This window comes from Lacerta agilis, chromosome 5, assembly GCF_009819535.1.
Source record: "Lacerta agilis isolate rLacAgi1 chromosome 5, rLacAgi1.pri, whole genome shotgun sequence".
NCBI classification, from domain to species: domain Eukaryota; kingdom Metazoa; phylum Chordata; class Lepidosauria; order Squamata; family Lacertidae; genus Lacerta; species Lacerta agilis.
This window is the reverse complement of record NC_046316.1, coordinates 42,822,239-42,840,852: the sequence shown is the minus strand read 5'-3', so window position 1 is coordinate 42,840,852 and position 18,614 is coordinate 42,822,239. Positions and strand designations below refer to the sequence as shown.

Sequence of the window (18,614 nt, the reverse complement as noted above, 5' to 3'; positions counted from 1 at the left end):
CCCAATCTTGGAGGATCCGTAGTGAGGAAGAAGTCTTAGGGTTGTATCTTATTATTCATTCTTGGAGTACATTTTTTTCGGAGGGGGGATTAATTGATTTAAGTTAGTCACAGGATACAGTCCTTAACTTTTATCTCCATTCCTAGAGCTATATTTTTATTTTTAAAAAATCTAATCCCATTGATAGCCAAAGTGTATCTTGCACCAATGACTAACCTTTATTAACCTTAAGTGTATTTTGTAGGTTAAAAATATATATTTACTCCAAATTTTAGGATAAGCTTTGTATGAACAATTCTCAAGTCTATGACATTATGGCCTTCCTCTCCTCTAACAGTGTCCCTTCTTTTTCCATAACCTCAGCAATTCTCCTGAGCTCTGTCAATCTCTGCTTGCTGTACCTGAGAAGGACGCTGTAGAGCTAGCAGCCAAAGGCACCTCAGATGAGGCAAGAGAAGGCGTCAGAATAGAAAGGTACAGTGAACAGCACTAACTCTTTCAGAGGGTGGTACTGCTCTGTTTAAAGAATTGTTCTTCGCAGGTGCACGTATCAGACACTAAAATGGCATGTTGGTTTCACTGCTACTTTGTAGCACCAGTGGTGATAAATTAACAATGTTAAAGGAAATGGAGGGGTTCCTACAGCTTGTAACTGGTACAGTACTTATAATTTAAGTCAACATTTAGCAGGGTTTAGCAAGGCTGACTCTCTTTTTTTAGTCAAATCAAAAATAAAAAAAAATAAAAATTCCTTCCAGCAGCACCTTAGAGACCAACTAAGTTTGTTCTTGGTATGAGTTTTCGTGTGCATGCACACTTCTTCAGATACATGTGTACATGCAGACGAAAGCTCATACCAAGAACAAACTAAGTTGGTCTCCAAGGTGCTACTGGAAGGAATTTTTTTTATTTTTTATTTCAACACAGCTACCTACCTGTCTCTTTTTTAGTGTTAGGATTCAGCATTGGGTCATGCAGATTAATAATAGGGCATGCTCTTATGCAACATTGTGTTCCTTCTCCTCCCTTCCCTCCCCACCCAAGTAAGCACAGCAGCTCTTACACATCTGGAATTAAGGCAAGTGTTTCCAGGCTAGATAGTGTGACTTCCAAATGGATTAACAAAGTTTTTGAGAGGCGGGGGGTGGGAAGCGCTTCTTGAACCGTTAACAGCTGGCTGGCATACAACATTTTAGTAGGGTGAACTTTTCTGCATGATGAGATGCTGGTGGGAAATGCCTCGCCTTTGGGGTGTCCAGAAGCCATTCCCAAGGGATGTGAGCTTTGCTACCTCTTACTTAAGAATTCAAGCCCTACCTGCAATACTGTTCATGTCATAGTAATATGGTGCATTTGGCAGATCATATAAACAGTATGAGGCAGGTTGTGTAAACAGTAGCCTTAGCTGTTGTCACATACTTGGGGTGTGTGTGTGTGGCTTTTTCCAGTTGGGTTGGGCTTGTAATAAACAGCTGCCTAGTAAGCATGTATGACATACATGGAATATACTATATAGCTGCTTCAAAAACAAAATGCCCTTTGTGCTTCTACTTTTTAGAGGAGAAGCTGTGACATTTCATAGGGGAAATATCTGACGGCTTTGGAGAAATTCTGAGATTTATGAGAAATGATGCAATAGGAAAAATTATGCACGTTGAAGCTTCTGACTGCCTCAGAAATGCTTCGTGCATTGTTCTTTGGGTCCTTGTTTTTCGTTGCTATATTATATGGTAGATGTATTACATTTCCTTTCTGAATAAGGTACAGCTGGTTTGTGTATCTGCTCAAGACGCTTGGAGAGAATAAAAGGCAGAGTGTGCATCCATTTTGAAATGATAATGGGTGGCATACTCGGATACCTGTGGCAAACTGGCCTGTATCTTGAGCAGCAGCTGCAATTCATAACTCCATTGCTTCATACTTGCACATGCTTCAAGAATTTGTTATCACCTGTTTTTTCTGTCTGAGTATTTGTCCCATGTGGCAGCAGCTGTTGCTTTTTGCAATTTTTTAAAAATGCTCCACGCCTATGGATATGTACGTTTTGTATGCTGCAGAGACACGGATATAGAATGTGAAGCAGAGATTCAAGAATCAAGGACTTCCCAAGGCAATTAAAAGGGGGAATTGCCTTTGCCCAGACTTGCTTATTACAGGAATGCACAATTACAGGAGGAAGAGTAGCTGTAGCTAACAGCTTGCCCACTCCTGCTTTTTATAGTGCTCTGTACAGCCCACTTATAGGGTTACTTTCACTGCAGCATTAGAGGCACCCTAATGTTGCAACGTTGGCCATAAACAATCCTTGGAATTTCCCTCCTCTTCTTTCATATTGTTGCTGTCCTGTGCCCTCTGTCATTTGGATCCATTGTTTTCCACCTGGTGGTGGTGGTGGTGGTGTTTCAATAGTCATCAGCTGGAGTGTGTTCATTTTTAGGTATGTGTGGGCAAAAGCTGCCTGTTTTAAAACTTTGGGCAAGTACACTTTGGGCATGCATGAGATTTCTGGTGTGTGACTCATCAGGCCTGCTTAAAACGCAGAGCAGCTACTGAGTATTGTTTGGTGGCATAGTATTTCACAAAACTTGGGGCCTGTCCAGGGGAGAAGGAACACCTCTAGAACAAAGAGTTCCTAATGACTCAAGCCAGAGAGGGAGGAAGGGAGGGAGATGCAAACAAGCAATTAGTCTGATTCAGGTGAAAATTACCTTTTTAAGGTTCAAACTTCTATGTTACTCAGTGTTCTGTCATTCTATCCTCCATAGTGGTTTTATTTTTGTTTTGCTTTTTAACCCAAATTTGTACCTGAGTGGAAATGAGGCAGACAGGGAGTGGCTGCTTAACTCCTTCCCCTCTGGCATTTCCCCCAGTTCAGATTCACCCGCCCAAGCTGCTTTTTCCACATGTCTGGAGAAAGATACAGGAAAGCTTCAGGCACTCCATGTCTTCTCCACACACAGGTGGAAAAGAAAAACAACTTTGGGTGGGTAACCTTAATCTTTAAAAGGGATTGGAATTGAACGGGGTAAGCAGCCTCCCTCCATGTACCCCTTTTACACTCAAATGTAGCCTCCGAGGGTTGGCCCAAGACATTTTGCAGCTTGAGGTGAAGGACAAAACGAAGCCTCTGACCAGGTTGGCAGCTAGACAGTATCCTCTGCTGCACCTGATTTGTGGTAGTGACAGGCGAATCTCTCATTTCCTCAGTCTTAAGTTCAGATCTCTGCATTTCCACATCAGTTTGTGAGCCCTCCCCACCTCACACAAAAAGAAGCCCTTGTGAAAATTTATCAGCATTTTACTGTGAATTTTTCCGTATATGCCCAGGTTTGTATGCACGGAAAGTGATCTTAACTGTTGCAGCTGAAGATGCAGCTATTAACACTAACTGTACAATCCTATACATGTCAACTCAAAAGTTGGCATCTGTCTGTCTTGAGACAATGGAGTACGCCTTGGGGAGTGAAGTCAAACCGCTGTGGCAAAAAAAGCATGGGCATTGTATATGGAGGTCCTGGGCTGCCCAGACAACAAGACACACCCCCTCTAAGCTTGGCTGATATCGTCCCAAAGAAAAGCAGAGCATTACGTTTGGCTGCAGGAGTTACGAAAGGTGAAGAGGAGGAGTTTGGATTTGATATCCTGCTTTATCACTACCCGAAGGAGTCTCAAAGCGGCTAACATTCTCCTTTCCCTTCCTCCCCCCACAACAAACACTCTGTGAGGTGAGTGGGGCTGAGAGACTTCAGAGAAGTGTGACTAGCCCAAGGTCACCCAGCAACTGCATGTGGAGGAGTGGAGACGCGAACCTGGTTCACCAGATTTCGAGTCTACCGCTCTTAACCACTACACCTCAAAGCAAATCTCTGTGTTCCTGGCCTCCTAGAGGCCCCCAAAGCAGCAGGCGACGCACCAATGCTGCAGGTATTGTAATAATGCAAGAAGGTTGCTTTACATCTTCATCTTGATGGAACTCATCTAGAGTTTGCACACTTCCATTACATTCGTTCCCTTTATAGATCAGTGATGGGCATTATCAGTAAAATACTTTTCAAGTTGAGGGCACTTTTGTGATTAGATGAAGTTTTTGAAATTCATTGCAGTGATAGGTCTGTTAGGCACTCCCTTCCTCCTAGAAATACCACAGCTAATAATAGCTTCTGCAGCATGCAGAGAAAAGCTGCCCTAGCTTCTCAAAGGAAACTTTCTAACAAGTGGGTTAGCCTCACAATGAAAGGCAGATTGTCTGTTGACTACAAGTTTTATTTAGGCATATTTATAGGCAAAGTAGGGACGTGGGTGGCGCTGTGGGTTAAACCACAGAGCCTAGGGCTTGCTGATCAGAAGGTCGGCGGTTCGAATCCCCACGATGGGGTGAGCTCCCGTTGCTTGGTCCCAGCTCCTGCCCACCTAGCAGTTCGAAAGCATGTCAAAAGTGCAAGTAGATAAATAGGTACTGCTCCCGGCAGGAAGGTAAACAGCATTTCCATGCACTGCTCTGGTTTGCCAGAAGCGGCTTAGTCATGCTGGCCACATGATCCGGAAGCTGTATGCCAGCTCCCTCAGCCTATAGAGTGAGATGAGTGCTGCAACCCCAGAATCGGACACGACTGAACCTAATGGTCAGGGATCCCTTTAATAATAATAATAATAATAATAATAATAATAATAATAATAATAATAATAATAATAATAATTTATTATTTATACCCCTCCCATCTGGCTGGGCTTCCCCAGCCACTCTTTATAGGCAAAAGTTTGAGCTAATTTATAAAAAGAGTGCTTGGAACTGGTGGATAGCCCTCCACCAGCTTCCAGTGTGATGGACCCATATTAGGAACTTGGGTCAGGAACGACTAGTTGGGAATATAATAGGACCAGGATGACACAGTTTAATCCAAGCCAAAGATCTTAACAAGTAAAGAAGCTGAAGCAAAACGAATGAAGCATGGTTGCCTGTCTAAACACACAAAAAAGGCTGAAGGCAGGAAACCAGTCTTTCAAAGTCTAGGGAAGACAGAAATCAAAAGGGGGGGGGATAGGGCTGGTTCCCAGGAAGTTGACGTGAACCTAGAATGCATGCCAGAAGTTAGGAAGAAATGCAAGAAGGACTGTCAGCAACAGCAGCTGCTCAAACAAAGCACAGAGCAAGAGCTCCACGGATATACTTATTTATTTCTTTGCTTTCATATCCCGGCCTTTCTTCCATCATAGAACTCAAGGTGGCATACACATGGTTCCCAGGTGGTCACTCATCCAGGAAATGCAGCTGGAAATTTCTGGATGTAAAATGGTTAACAAGCAAGCGGAAACGTAGAAGCAGGCTAAATCTAGCCATGGGTGCACACCTTAGCTGGGCCAATGGTCCATCACTGCCTTCAGGGATGGCTGTAGTCTCTACACCAAATCCAGGAGTGAAGATTTGCATTAGCTGGGCTCTAATGGCCCCTGCCATCTTGCTTGGTTTGGGTGGCTATGCAAAGGTTTCACGATACTTTGGGGCTTTTTGGTGGAATCTTCACTGCAGGCGGAAATGTGAAAGCGGGAGGAGAAAACAAAGGTGAGGGCAAAATGCAGTATATTTACAAATGGAGAGGAAGAGAGCTTTCATACACAGGACCAAATGCTTCTCTAGCAGGGATGAGGAACCTGTGGCTCTCCAGAAGTTGCCGGACTATGGTTAACATCTTCCCTTACCATTGGGTCTTGCTGGCTGGAGCTGATGCAACTTTGAGTCCAATAACTTTTGAAGGGTTGTAGGTTCCCAAGCCCTATTCTTTAGCCTAAATCAAAGCCAAATGCTAGTCTGCACCAGGAGGTCATTATCCCATACCCCGTAAAGAGCCAATATTAGGGGTTTTATTGTTTTGAAATATTAGTATATTATAAACAATTGACAATATTTGAATGGAATGCAAAAAACAACAACCACCACTTCTTGGATTTTGTCACCAAGCCCAAGGAAAAAGCAGATTGATTACTGGTGTGTGTGTGTGTGTGTGTGATGACGATGACAAATTCTTTCTTCTAGTTCTGGCTGTCTTTCAAGTTGTCTTGAGCCAACTTTTGTTTTCAGCTGGAAACTATGCAAAATGTCCTGATTTCATAGCACTCAGTCGATTCTTGGTGGCTTCATGGAACATTTCATTGCTTAGGTTTGTAGGGGTTTATATGTCTCAGGGATTCAAAACCCCAGAATCACACTGATGGAAATTAGAACAGAAAGGGAAAGCTCTTAGGAACCCTCAAGACCACGGCTCCTGATATGTGCATGGCTCTAATTTTCAGCCACCACAAATGACTCCCAGGAGTTTTAAATTCATGAGCAGGAAGTGGTTTTAAATATAAGGCTCCACTTCAGTTTTCAGAAATTGTATCGGAAAATTGACATATGTGCTCAGCTAAAATTGGAGCTACAGTTGAATATTAAGTCCTTGTAACTCACTGGAATTTATGTCTGGGTAATCATGCATAAGATAGCACTATTTGAGTCATTTTGTTGGCCTTCAAAAAGACACCCATAGTTGCTAAATTGAGGAATGAGTCTAAATAGTATAGTATCAAAAAAGAAATTAGTATTTCCTCAAGAACCCAGTACAAAGTGAAAAAGGTACCGGCAGTTCATGAAAATCTAGGGGTGCCCCTCCAGACTGCCACTATGCTGCAGCAGGGATTCAAGCACATAGCAGAAATTTGGGTTTGCACAATTAAATCAGATTAATGTGAGCTGTCACTAGGGCAACAAATGCACTTAAAAACAAACAAGCAGCAGACTTTTTGTCATTTGGAAAGTGATGGGAAATGCATTGAAAAGTGTGGGATGAATGAATAACAGGAAGATACATAAATACCCCCTAAGCAAATCAGAATTAATGCTCTTTGCTGTATAACTGTCATTGAAACATAATGAACGTTTAATAAACAACAGACATAGTATAACCACTGCAGGCCACTGTAATGCTTAACAGCAGCAAGAGAAACCAAAACAGTGAGGGAAATACCTTGGTAGCCCTGGCCTGCAGTATGCTAGGGTGCCCACCCTTTCAAAGGGGAGGGACAGCAAGAAATCCCTCTAGAGACGAGAGGGGAGATGTTCCTGTCCCCTCTCAGCTTGGGCCCCCAAAGCAGATGATACAGGTTGGCCCCAAAGGTTCCCGAGCGGCAGGCTTTGGGATCACCCATCACCCAAAGGGTGCCAAAAAGTGTTCACTGAGCCCCTATTTCCCATTACCAAGCCCAAATTCCCACACAAATGCCAAAGTGACTGAATTTACTTAACAATTACAAACCAAACTGGTATGACTGCAGTATGGAGTAGGTGAAAAAACGTGCTTACAGGTACCAATGTGCGAGTGAGCCCAAAATTCCTACTTGGTTGGCAAAAGTCCATACTGCGAACCAGGGCAGGTAAAGTGGGTGCTGGAAACTGTGGAGGTGCAGGCTTATATAGCCTCTACTATGTTTGACTGTACACACAGTGGGGCATGACTCTCCTCCTTTCCTCCAAGCTGCAAACATATGCCTGCCAACCAGCACCTGCAGACCAGGCAGTGAAACTCTGGGAACCAGTAACATCTTAAAAACAGAGTCCTTTAGTCCCTTAAAGATTAACAAATATATTAGGGCATAAATTTCAAGGGCTAGAGCCCACTTTGATAGATGAGTCATGTCACAGAAACTATCCGCAAAGTACTCATTTAAGTGCCTATTTGGTTCTCTTGCTGGAAGATAATTTGGGCTTTTTTTCAACTGCTGTGCAGTACTTGAAGTGCTACAGAAACTTACAAAACTGGTTTGACTTCACGGAAGGTAGAAAAATGAGCGTGTGTATCGTAGCAACTGAGAGCTTGACAATAACCTCTCAGATACTACTACTCAAAGGGGATGCCTGCAAGCCACCCTAGAATCATAGGGGTAATCCTGGGAGCATGAAAAGCTGTGTTCTATTGAGTCAGAGAGCCTTGGCCCATATAGCTCAGGATTATCTGTGCTGACAGGCAGAGGTTACAGGCAGAGGCTTTTCCAAGGCCTATCTGCACAAGCTGGGATTGAACCTGGGATTTCTACATGCAAAGCATGAGTTCTAGCAGTGAGCTGTGGCTCTTCCTTGGTCTACTTCAGGGGTATGCAACCTAAGGCCTGTGGGCCACATGCGGCTCAATCGCCTTCTCATTCCAGCCCATGGACAGTCCGGGAATCAGCGTGTTTTTACATGAGTAGAATGTGTCCTTTTATTTAAAATGCATCTCTGGGTTATTTGTGGGGCCTGTCTGGTGTTTTTACATGAGTAGAATGTGTGCCTTTATTTAAAATGCATCTCTGGGTTATTTGTGGGGCATAGGAATTCGTCATATATTTTTTTTCAAAATATAGTCCGGCCCCCCACAAGGTCTGAGGGACGGTGGACTGGCCCACAGCTGGAAAAGGTTGCTGACCCCTGGTCTACTTTGAATTCTTACAGAATGGAGCTCCCACCCTGCCCCAGAAAGCTTAACATATCAGTCCAGACTACATAACATGCTGTAAAGTAGAAATCAAGTGCAGAGTGCCCCTTAGACCCAAAGATCAAGAGTCGCAGCACAAGGGCTTCTTGGTACACACATTGGGATATGGAAGCTTAAACGTCCTTCAATACACAAGGGTGTTTTATAGAAGAAAATGCCCAGTGAAAAGGAGTCATCATCGAAGACTATAATACAAACAATGCAATGCATTGACAATTCAGATCTTTTCTTTTCGACAGAGCTATTATCTTCCTCAAGGGATTGGAAACACTGTTAGCTAACTTCGCTTTCTATGTAGCTAACCATTAAGAGCTACTTTCCCCCCATGCAACAAAGTGTTCTCTGTAATCCAACAGATCACTCACTTATCGGTTAAGCCTTTTGCCAATGTAAGTTCCTTCTGTAAAGCGTATCCTCTTATTTTTCTGTCTTTCAGGTGCCAGCTAACTAGTATATTAAGAAAGCACGTGTTATCTAGGCCTAACACTTTAAAAGAAAAGTTTTGCTACACTATTAAACATCTGTTCATGCCTTCATCTAACCATACCCGATGGTGCTTCTGCCTGCTCTGTGGCAGGGCTAGTTCTGTCTAGAAGGTGTTTTAGTACAGATGACTCTTTCTTGTCACAGGACATCTGAGTGCATAGCAAGGTGAAGTGTGGCTCTCCATAGGTTTTTGGGGACAGGCCAGCAACACATGCAGGGCCCCAAGTTCCCCATCCCAGCTCTAGCATATCAAAAGAAACCCGGCATAAAACAAAAGTATTCACTTTGCTCTTCTTTCCAGCCCCTAGTGCTTATTGATCTTAGAGGAAGTGAGGGAATCATAGTTTCCACCAGCAGCAGTAACAGCTTTGCTTTCTTAGGAGTTCTGTTTCTTGTCATACCAGAGTCAGTGTTGATTTTTTTAGAGCTAGAGACAAGGCAAAATACAAAAAAGAAAGGTGATCCATGCAATCTTTTCTTTTTGATTTTCTGGAATTGCGGGGAATTGCTCCAGAATACTCTAGGAATACAAGACCAAGCTCTCATATCCGCCCTAGATAGAGCATTTGTACTATTTTACTATCTCTTTGACTGTTTCAATTCTCCTATGTTTGTGTAAACTCTTTTTCTAAGAAGCAAGGGGTGCATCCTTAGGAACTACCCTCATTTTATTCTCACAATGATTTTGAGAGGCAAGTTTGAGTGAATGAAGATGACTGGCCCAAGGTCCTCTAGTGAGTTTTAGGCCTGAATGAGGATTTGAACACAGGCCTCTACAATGCAAGTCTAAATCTCTGCCCACTCTACCCCACAACAGTATGCTTCCCCTAATGATAGTGACATACATACAAACCAAAGTGTGCACGCGTTTGTCTATATGTGTCCTGTTGAAGTATACAAATCAACTTCTGCTGCACTTAGCCTGAACTACTGTTGGTCAACCTATATTATATGTATTATTTATTAAATCTGTATACTGCCCTTCATCTGAAGATCACAGAGTGGTTCACAACATAAAAATACAAAACAAGAACAGAAAATGCATTAATAAAACCAAACCAAACCAAACCGAAAACCTCCCTCCCACAAACACATTAATTAGCCCAAGGCCTGGTTGAAGTGAAATGCTTTCACCCTAGTGCCTAAATATGTGCAACAAACCCTGGCTCATCCCCATCCTCATATATCCACAGGTACTTTCCCCCCAGTAGTGAATGGAAAGTTGTCATATTTTAAGTGTCACTGCTTCCCAACAAACTCAGTTGGTCTCTAAGGTGCTACTAGAAAGAATTTTCGATTTTGTTTTGACTATGGCAGACCAACACGGCTACCCACCTGTAATCCCAACCCTTCTGAATTCCATGCCAGCAGCTGTGTTAGGCCTCAATCCTTAGTAGGCCCCTTTACTTAAAGAGTAAGCCTCCCTGAAGTCCGTGGGGCTTCCTTTGGAGTACAGATGCACAGAGTTAAGGCCTATTATTAATAACCAAAACCTACCCTAAAATCCTTGTGGAGCCGGAAAGAGGAACGAATTCATAAGCTGGCCAGGAATAGCGCCCACTTGTGCGACTAGCAAAAAGGCCCTTTCCCAGCGTGTGGCAGGTCGTGAGTTTTGCAGGGCAAGGAGGCGGCCAGACTGGGAAACTCGCCGTCACCAACCGGGGACTCCATTGCCAGCCGCAATCAAGGGACGCTGCTCCCTCCTCTCCCACGCCTCCCGCGTCTCTTTCAACTCCTCACCACCAGCTGTTAACCATAGCAGTTCTAATCATAACTGCGGGGGCGGGCAAATGGTGGTGTTTCCCTTCTCCTTCCCTCCCCCCCCCTCCTCCAAAGAGAACGCCCCAGAGGTAAACTCCGCCGCCCGCCTCAGGTTGGAATGGCGTCATTTGGTATAATCTGTCGAGGGAGCAACTCTCGTCTGTACGTGGGGAAACTACTCCGCAGCCGCCGCCGAAAATTCAAAACAGCGCTCTGCTCGTCGTGACTCAAAAAGTCCTGGAAAGCAACTCCTGTAGGCGCTGGAGAGAGAGGGGGGAGGGGGGGTGGGGTGGAGAGAGAGATAAACCCACGTGTTTGGTTTCCCCTGGCACATACACACGCTGCTTTTGCGAGGAGGAGGGGGAGCCAGTGTGAACTCCAAACTCTTAGGGATCCAGCAGCAGCACTTCAATCTCATTCGGGATCTTTCCGAACAGTTTAGGAAGACACACTGACTGGGGCGCGCGGGCGTCGAAGGCGCGCCGACATTCCAGGGGCAGCCAAGGAGCCTCGGATGCCTTCGGACCACTGCCTGTTCGCTGGAGATACTCCCTTCTCCTTTGGGAGAATCGGGGGAGGAGCTTCTTAAGCTGGGCTCCTCCAGCGTTTCTTTTCTTTTCTCTTTTTTTTAATAGCCACTGGCCTTTTGTGTGGTTCAATTTCCCAGCAGCTTTCCGTTCAGAGGGGGATCTGCAGCCAGCAACGCAGGAGTTTGGAGATACTTCCCTAGGCTGATTCCCTCGTGGGTGAGATCAGCGTTCAGTTCTGCTGGATTCCACTTTAGAGCGTGACTGGAAAGCTGGGGTGTTTTATAATTACTAAGAAGCGAACGCTTTCTGACATGGAATTAGCTCTGCAGTGGATGGTGATAAGTTCTTGAGTTTTGTTTTTGTCTTAAAGCTGATGAAGAGTCCAATAGATGCCCCCACCCCACCCCAATAGCTCTGGTAAGTGTTAATTGTTTGGCTCTACAGATCTTGCCAGTACAGTAAATGACATTGGGGAAGTGGGAGGTTCTTAGATAACTATATCAAAAAGTGCCCTTCTAAAAAGTAGTTTGGTGATTCTTTCAAAACACCCCCCCCCCCCCGCTAATTGTACCAAATAATAACTCTTACAGTTTAGGTGCCTTCTTGAATCTCTCAGACACGCAGCACAGATTAAAGGGGAATAATCTTTACATCCTGGCAGTTGAAGACATTTGTGCACATTGCTGTAAAATGTGCCTGAATTTCTCTGACTCACAGGATATGTTTACCAGTTCCATGGAGACATAGTGGGTTGGTTGGTGCTGTTACGCAGGGAAACTTCTGGCTTCTGATTTTATGAGCTGCAAATTGGAAGCTTAAAAACCCGGAGTAGTCACAACACAGGGAAGAGCAAGTGCTTTTGTTACTGAACAGACATGCCCGACATTTATCGGGATTGTCGTTTATTGTTTTAATAAAAGGGCAGATGGGTTCAGCTTAACTCATTGTGACCCATGCTCATAATTTTCTCTGAGGTTTGGTAGTAACTTGTGGGTCATACTGAAGCTATTATATATATATATGCAGTATACAGTATAGGATCTTATACCAAGTTGTGATATATGAACTTAACCCAAAATCCTTGCATTTAAGCTTAATAAAATTTCATCTCATTTATGCTAAGACTGACAGTCCAGATCCTAAACCAATTATTATTATTATGTATTAGTTTATGAATCTCCTTTTACATGTTTCTCAAGGTGATTTACAAACATACCAAAAAATAGTTTTTGAAAGAGTGCAAAACAGAAACAATTGAAGATTGGTTTAAAATAACACAAAAGGAACACCTAAGAAAAATGTTTTCATCCCACAGGGAAAGCACAGTGTGCTTACTCCAAGGTGCTTCCAATGAGTTCAGTGAGATTTACCTTCTGGTAAGCGTATGGGATTTCTGCCTTGAGTGGCAATCCTATATAGATTTACTTAGGAGTACATCCTATTGAACTCACTGGTTCCTTTCGTATCAGTGTACCTTGGATTGGGGCATTACTTGGAATTCTGCCACAATGATGTCAGTGTCGCCTACTTGGAAATAAGTCCTGTATAAACTCAGTAGGATCAGCTTCTGATTGAACTGTCAGTAGAGCTGCTTTCACACGGAGTCTTGTCTCGCACTATCTGTACCATTTGTGTATGTTGTGAATATGGAAGAGAAAGGAAACATAAATAATCTTCATTCTACTTTTTTCCATTGATGTTAAAGTGGTTTGAGCCTCCTAAGCCTGTTCTGTTGTAAGCACTGGGGTGCACCTGCTCTGCTTGTGACGCCCATGGGTTTGAATTATGTGGGTTTATATTTATATTTGATGTGCATTTGAGGCCAGTTCCAGTATACGTGCATCTTATTTTATCCTTAAAACCAATCCTATGAGGTAAGTTGGTCTGAGAGCAGGTTGTGTGCAGCAGTAGCATCCAGTGCTCTTGGCGAAGCTGAGCAGTGTTTTGAACTTAGTCCCTTATGGTCAAAGTGGGGATTGTAGCTACTGTACCGTACTGGCAGTGATTGATGGTGGATGGTCCTGCCTGCATTATGATTGCACTTGGTTATGCTTTTTTTGGCTCTTCCTGTTGCTCATAGTTATGTCAAATCCTAGCTTGACTTGTGGAATACAGTTTCAGTGTGTTGGCTTCTGTTGCTGACTTCCTAACCCACCCCCATCCAAGTTTTGAATCTTACCCAAGAGCAGTGAGAGAGTCAGAAAGTAACCAGCTGAAACCTTTTGCTGTCATGGAGATTCAGGGCTGAATCTTTGCCTGTTATGAAGGCAAAGTGTTATAAGGCAAAGTTGTTCCACCGGAATACATTTGCAACCATTTTTGTACAAATGCAAGCACAAAGCAGAAAGAGCACACATGGAGCATATGTTTGATTCTCCCCCCCCCCTCCCCGTTGTGTGAGGCAGCATTTCTTCATTATGGCTTCCTGGTGGCTTCTGTTAGACTACTCTGGGCTAGTTACAACTCTAGGCTTTGTTGCCTAACTTATAAAAAAACAAGCCATTGGTTTGCCACTCAGCAAATACACAGGCCGACTGGTTTGGATGGACTAAGTTGCAGTGCATATAGGCCATTCCATCAACTGTTCTTCTCTCTTATATTTAGTGATGCGTCACATTTAGGACTTGGGAACCCCTTCTCCATGGTTTTTACTCTAATTACTTGAGATTGAATGATTAAGTTCTTTACAATTTAAGGTGTGTACAAGGAATGTGGGGACCACAGGGCTGGAGTTCTTTATTTCTGACTAATCTCATCACCTGGCAAAAGATCTTCCCTTCTTGCCAAGATTCCATAGGGTTGCTGTAAAATTATATTTTCATCTGCAGATGTCTGATTTTTCTTTTACTACTTCAGTCCTGACTGAATATGTTGTGTTTACTTATAGGGAGAGTAGTGAGCTGTGTTGTTTACTTTAAGAAGTTCTCTAGAGTGAATTGTGGGAATTAATTGTGAAAAAAACAATAAAATTTTATTTTAAAAAAGAAAAAAGTTCTTTAGAGTGACATTCTCTCCCTCTCTCCCCCTCCTTTAGAGTCAGGGTTATTAGAAATGTCAATGAAGTGTTGGGAAGAGAATATGATTTGGGTGGCTATACATAGGACATCCTCAGGTTTCTAGGCACATCAGTAACTTTTGTGTCCTTGAGGGGAAATGCCCTCTTTGTTCCCTTGGGATGGACAATGCTTTTGATATCACTATTCAGTGTTCAGTCCTCATTTTTCTGCATGGATTCAGACTGGCAGCCCTTTTCTGGCTATGATTGCCACCTGTTTTCCAGCTGTGCTCTTTGTTCCTAGCAGTGCTTCTTAGCTTGGGTGAAACTTTACAACATGTGAAGCATTTACTGGCATGGAGATGTGATGTAAAAAGGTTTCACTCATGTCTAGTGTGGACGTCAGGCTGCTGTCTAAACCAACAAAGCTGGTAAAAGGAAAAGAAGCAACAATTGTGATGGCTGTAGAAGTTGTTTCACCCTTTGGGCAAGTGATCAAACAAGCTTCCAATAACTATAGTTAAAATGCTTTCCATTTTGACTAAACCTAAGACACCATACTTTGAAGTTGGGTTAATACCCTTGCTTGGTCTGAAGCTGTTCAGACCAAGTGGGAAACTATGTTAATGGAATACATCCTGGCTTGTTTTCCAGCTCCTGTGAAGGGGTGAGCAAGAGGCTTGTTTGTAACTTGGTTTATTAATGGAGATATGATCATCTGAACTCTCTCAGTTGGATAACACTAGTCGAAACAAAATAAAAAAATTCTTTCCAGTAGCACCTTAGAGACCAACTGAGTTTGTTCTTGGTATGAGATTTCGTGTGCATGCACACTTCTTCAGATACACTTCTTCAGATGGTGTATCTGAAGAAGTGTGCACGCACACGAAAGCTCATACCAAGAACAAACTCAGTTGGTCTCTAAGGTGCTACTGGAAAGAATTTTTTTATTTTGTTTCGACTATGGCAGACCAACACGGCTACCTACCTGTAATTGGATAACACTGTCATTTCTGAAACAGAATGTCCAATACTTTAAAAAAGCCTACATTGCTGGGCTCAGTAGTTTTTTTTCTTGAAAGCTTTGGATTTTCAGTAATCTCTTGTTTGGTAGTTATCGGAAGCTAGAGCTATCCTGCCTCAGCACATTTCACTTAAGGCTTTGAGAGCATCTCATATTTATTTTCCCTTACGGCATAGGCACTCAAGCTTATTTCAGTAAAAAAAAGAAGGATCTATTGATTATTTGAAGGGTAGTGATTTCAGGATAGGGGTTGGGAAAAATGCACTTTTTCTTCGAAATCGTTTCATGAAAAATAGAAAGTCAGTATACTCAAAGTGCTCCATTTAAACATATATTTGCCTTCAGTAACTGAAGGCAAGTTATGCTTCACTTCAGCACTTCAATCTTGTGCTTACGATCTAGAGTAGTTTGGTTACATAGAATAACAGTCGTTTTTTAAGAAGCATTTGTTTCTTGACTGAAAACTTTGGTTGGAATAAATATTTTATTTAGATTTATGAATAAAATAAATATTCAACCTCAAATTAATTCTTTAAACAACATAAAGACAAACTTCTAGGCATAAAGTTTATCTTTATGGTGTTTTGGGGATTAATATGAGTCTCAAATAAACAACTGCACCTCCAAATTTAGGAATACCTGCCTTTTGTTATTTATGAGAGTGCACAGAGTTAAGAAGTGATATCCAGTGTCAGTCATACGCAGAGCAGACTCATGGAAATTCATTGTTTTCAGTGGGTCTACTCTGAGTATGCCTGCCACTGGATAGTACCCATGGTCTACACAGGGGAACTGGCAAATTTAGTAAAGCCACTTCTGCCTTTAAACGATTCCTAGGAAGTAGCATGTTAGCAAATAACTTTGCTTACAGTACAGATTTAACCTTGTGATGAGCTTCCATATTTATTATTCTTATTTATTCACTCCCCTCACCTGCTGAACATGTACCATCAAATTGGTTTGTATGTGCAATCTCAGCAGGCATGACCCAGATACCTGCAAACTGACGTAAGCAGGGTGTGTGTTGTTGCTGATCAAAGCGTTATTCCACTGATGAGTTGGTTGCAGGCTGAGCCCACTGATCTTCTGAATGCATTTACAGGGTGTTTGTGTGTGCGTGTGTGTGTTGCAGCTGTTGTCAAGCAGCTGGTTGTTAAGCTGTGAAACATTTCCCCTAAGTAGGCACACAGTCTTGAGCACAATTGGAAGTCGGTTTTTCTTTCCAAGCGTTCCCCACAATATATATAGTAGATAGGAATGGGTTTTCTTATTCATCACTTCTGGGCACTAAGGAAGCTGCCTTATATTGAGTCAGACTATTGGTTTATCCAGTGCCATTTACACTGACAGCCACAGCAGCTGTCCAGGTTTTAGACAGGGGGCATTCACAGCCTTATCTGAGGACTGAATCTGGGACCTTCTGCATGCCAAGCAGAGGCCCTTCTATGCAGCTATGGCTCTTTCCCTCTCCCTCTCCTCAAAAGTTACCTTAGAGATTGCTTTGTTTTGAAAACTCTGTTTGCTCAGTACATTTCACATCTGCGTGAGAGTTCATGGAGCTGTTTGTCAAAGCAGTTTTCAGTTAGGCATATTGTTTCTTTCAATGGAGTGGATCCAAATATTTTAAACAAATGTCAGATCTGATAGATTTCTCAATTACATCCGTGTGAGGAAATTTCTGTTAATTTTTGGACTTGAAACACACCAGGGTTTTTGTCACTTTGTTCATGAGTTTTAAGCCAGCTGCTTGGTATTTTCAGTGTCAGGGTTTAGATAAGTTGAGTATCTTCTGTTTAATGTATTAGGAAGTTGCCAAAAGTGACTTCTAAGAAGGTAAAATCCCCAAATTTCATGCATAACATGAAGATTACACATTTTCACACCCCCGAATGGCTATTACTAGTCCTCAAAGAGAGCTAGTGTGGTGTCAAGAGGGTTGAACCAAAGAGTGGGAAGATGCAGGTTCAAGTCCCTCCTAAGGGATCTGCTCCTTGGGCCAAAAATTGGGGCAAATTTTTATTAGGCCAACTAAAATATTCTGGAGGCCTTGAAAGCTTTTACAATATTTTGTGAAATTTGGGAAATTGGGCCAAAATGGCTACTTTTACTTTTTGTGTTTGTTGGGCCAGCTGGCCTATCTCAATGCCAGTTGTGAGGATATTAGGAGGTGCGGAGTCTATATTTTCAAGCTTTCCATTTTCCCATGGTTCCTTTGGTGTTACAGGCTTTCATAGTCTGATCTTTCTTGATCTGTTTTCCTCTCTCCTCACTTCCATCAGACTCTCCTAATTAGATGATTGAGCAACACAGCAACAGTTTTTCATTTTTTTGCAATTAACTAAAGCTCAGGTTGTCGTTCCCTTGACTTAGGGAAGCTCACAGTGATATCTGCAACATCAAAGGACATCAAAACACTAATGTGAAATGATTCTGGTGAGCATGGTCTGTTGTGGACCTGAACGACGTCTCTCCAGTGCCTCCCTGCTGGTGTGGATTGTCATGCTCAGGAACTGTCTCAACCAGGAGTTTTTAGATGACTTGGAGACTCAAAACATATAAAAAGTTTATGAGGCAAGCAAGTAATGGTAGATAAGCCTGGGAAGGTTTCCTATTTTGGAATTGTTACTAGCTCTAATTGTCCAAAAGGTATAGTTGTCAATTCTTGATAGATGCTCCCAAAAGGACTATTGTTTCAGAAGGCTGTCTTACTATTTCTCCCTGTCTTACTTCACACAGTTCTTCTGTTCCTGGTGATGCTATCAACTTGGTGCCTGATGTGGACTCATCCAAAGAGCCACTAACCACTATTATCTCAGATGGACACAACACTGTTCTGGAGTCTGCTGAGCTGACTGCAACAAGGTAGGGCGAGAAATCACTTGCACATACCTGTATAAGATTTACCACCCATTGCCATTGGGGCAGTTCCAACCATTCTGTAGTTCCCGGTGTTACAGACTGACAATGGCCTTGTCCTATGGGCTACTAAATGGTCGGAAGTGGCTGTGTACCAATGAGTGGTAGTCTATTTTTTTTTGAGTGGGTTGGAAATAGGGCATATATTGAATGTTCTAATTCAGTGCTGTTTGTTGGAATCCAGGCACAAAGCAATCGTGAATGTTAGGCTGTTGTCTCAGGAGGGCACTTCTAGCTAGAGTGGCATTTGCCCTGAATTAGAATGAACTGTCTTGGGGAATGATAGGGGTTGGAAGAAATGCCATTTGTTCACGAGTGGGGAAAATGGGTGTGAATTGGCTCAATGCTTAGACCTTTTTTTAATCATACTTGGCAACAAGTTAAGAGTACATTCAGAA

General features: G+C 42.7%; 1 protein-coding gene across 9 annotated transcripts in view; it reads left to right on the top strand.

Moving 5' to 3' along the window:
* The window catches only part of TACC2 (transforming acidic coiled-coil containing protein 2), a 161,784-nt gene that overhangs the window by 36,412 nt on the left and 106,758 nt on the right, over positions 1-18,614 (top strand). For all 9 annotated transcript variants that reach the window (XM_033149503.1, XM_033149498.1, XM_033149497.1 and 6 more), the window contains 2 exons: positions 364-474; positions 18,037-18,162. In XM_033149503.1, coding sequence (XP_033005394.1) covers positions 364-474; positions 18,037-18,162 — 237 coding nt within the window. The remainder of the gene's footprint in view (positions 1-363; positions 475-18,036; positions 18,163-18,614) is intronic.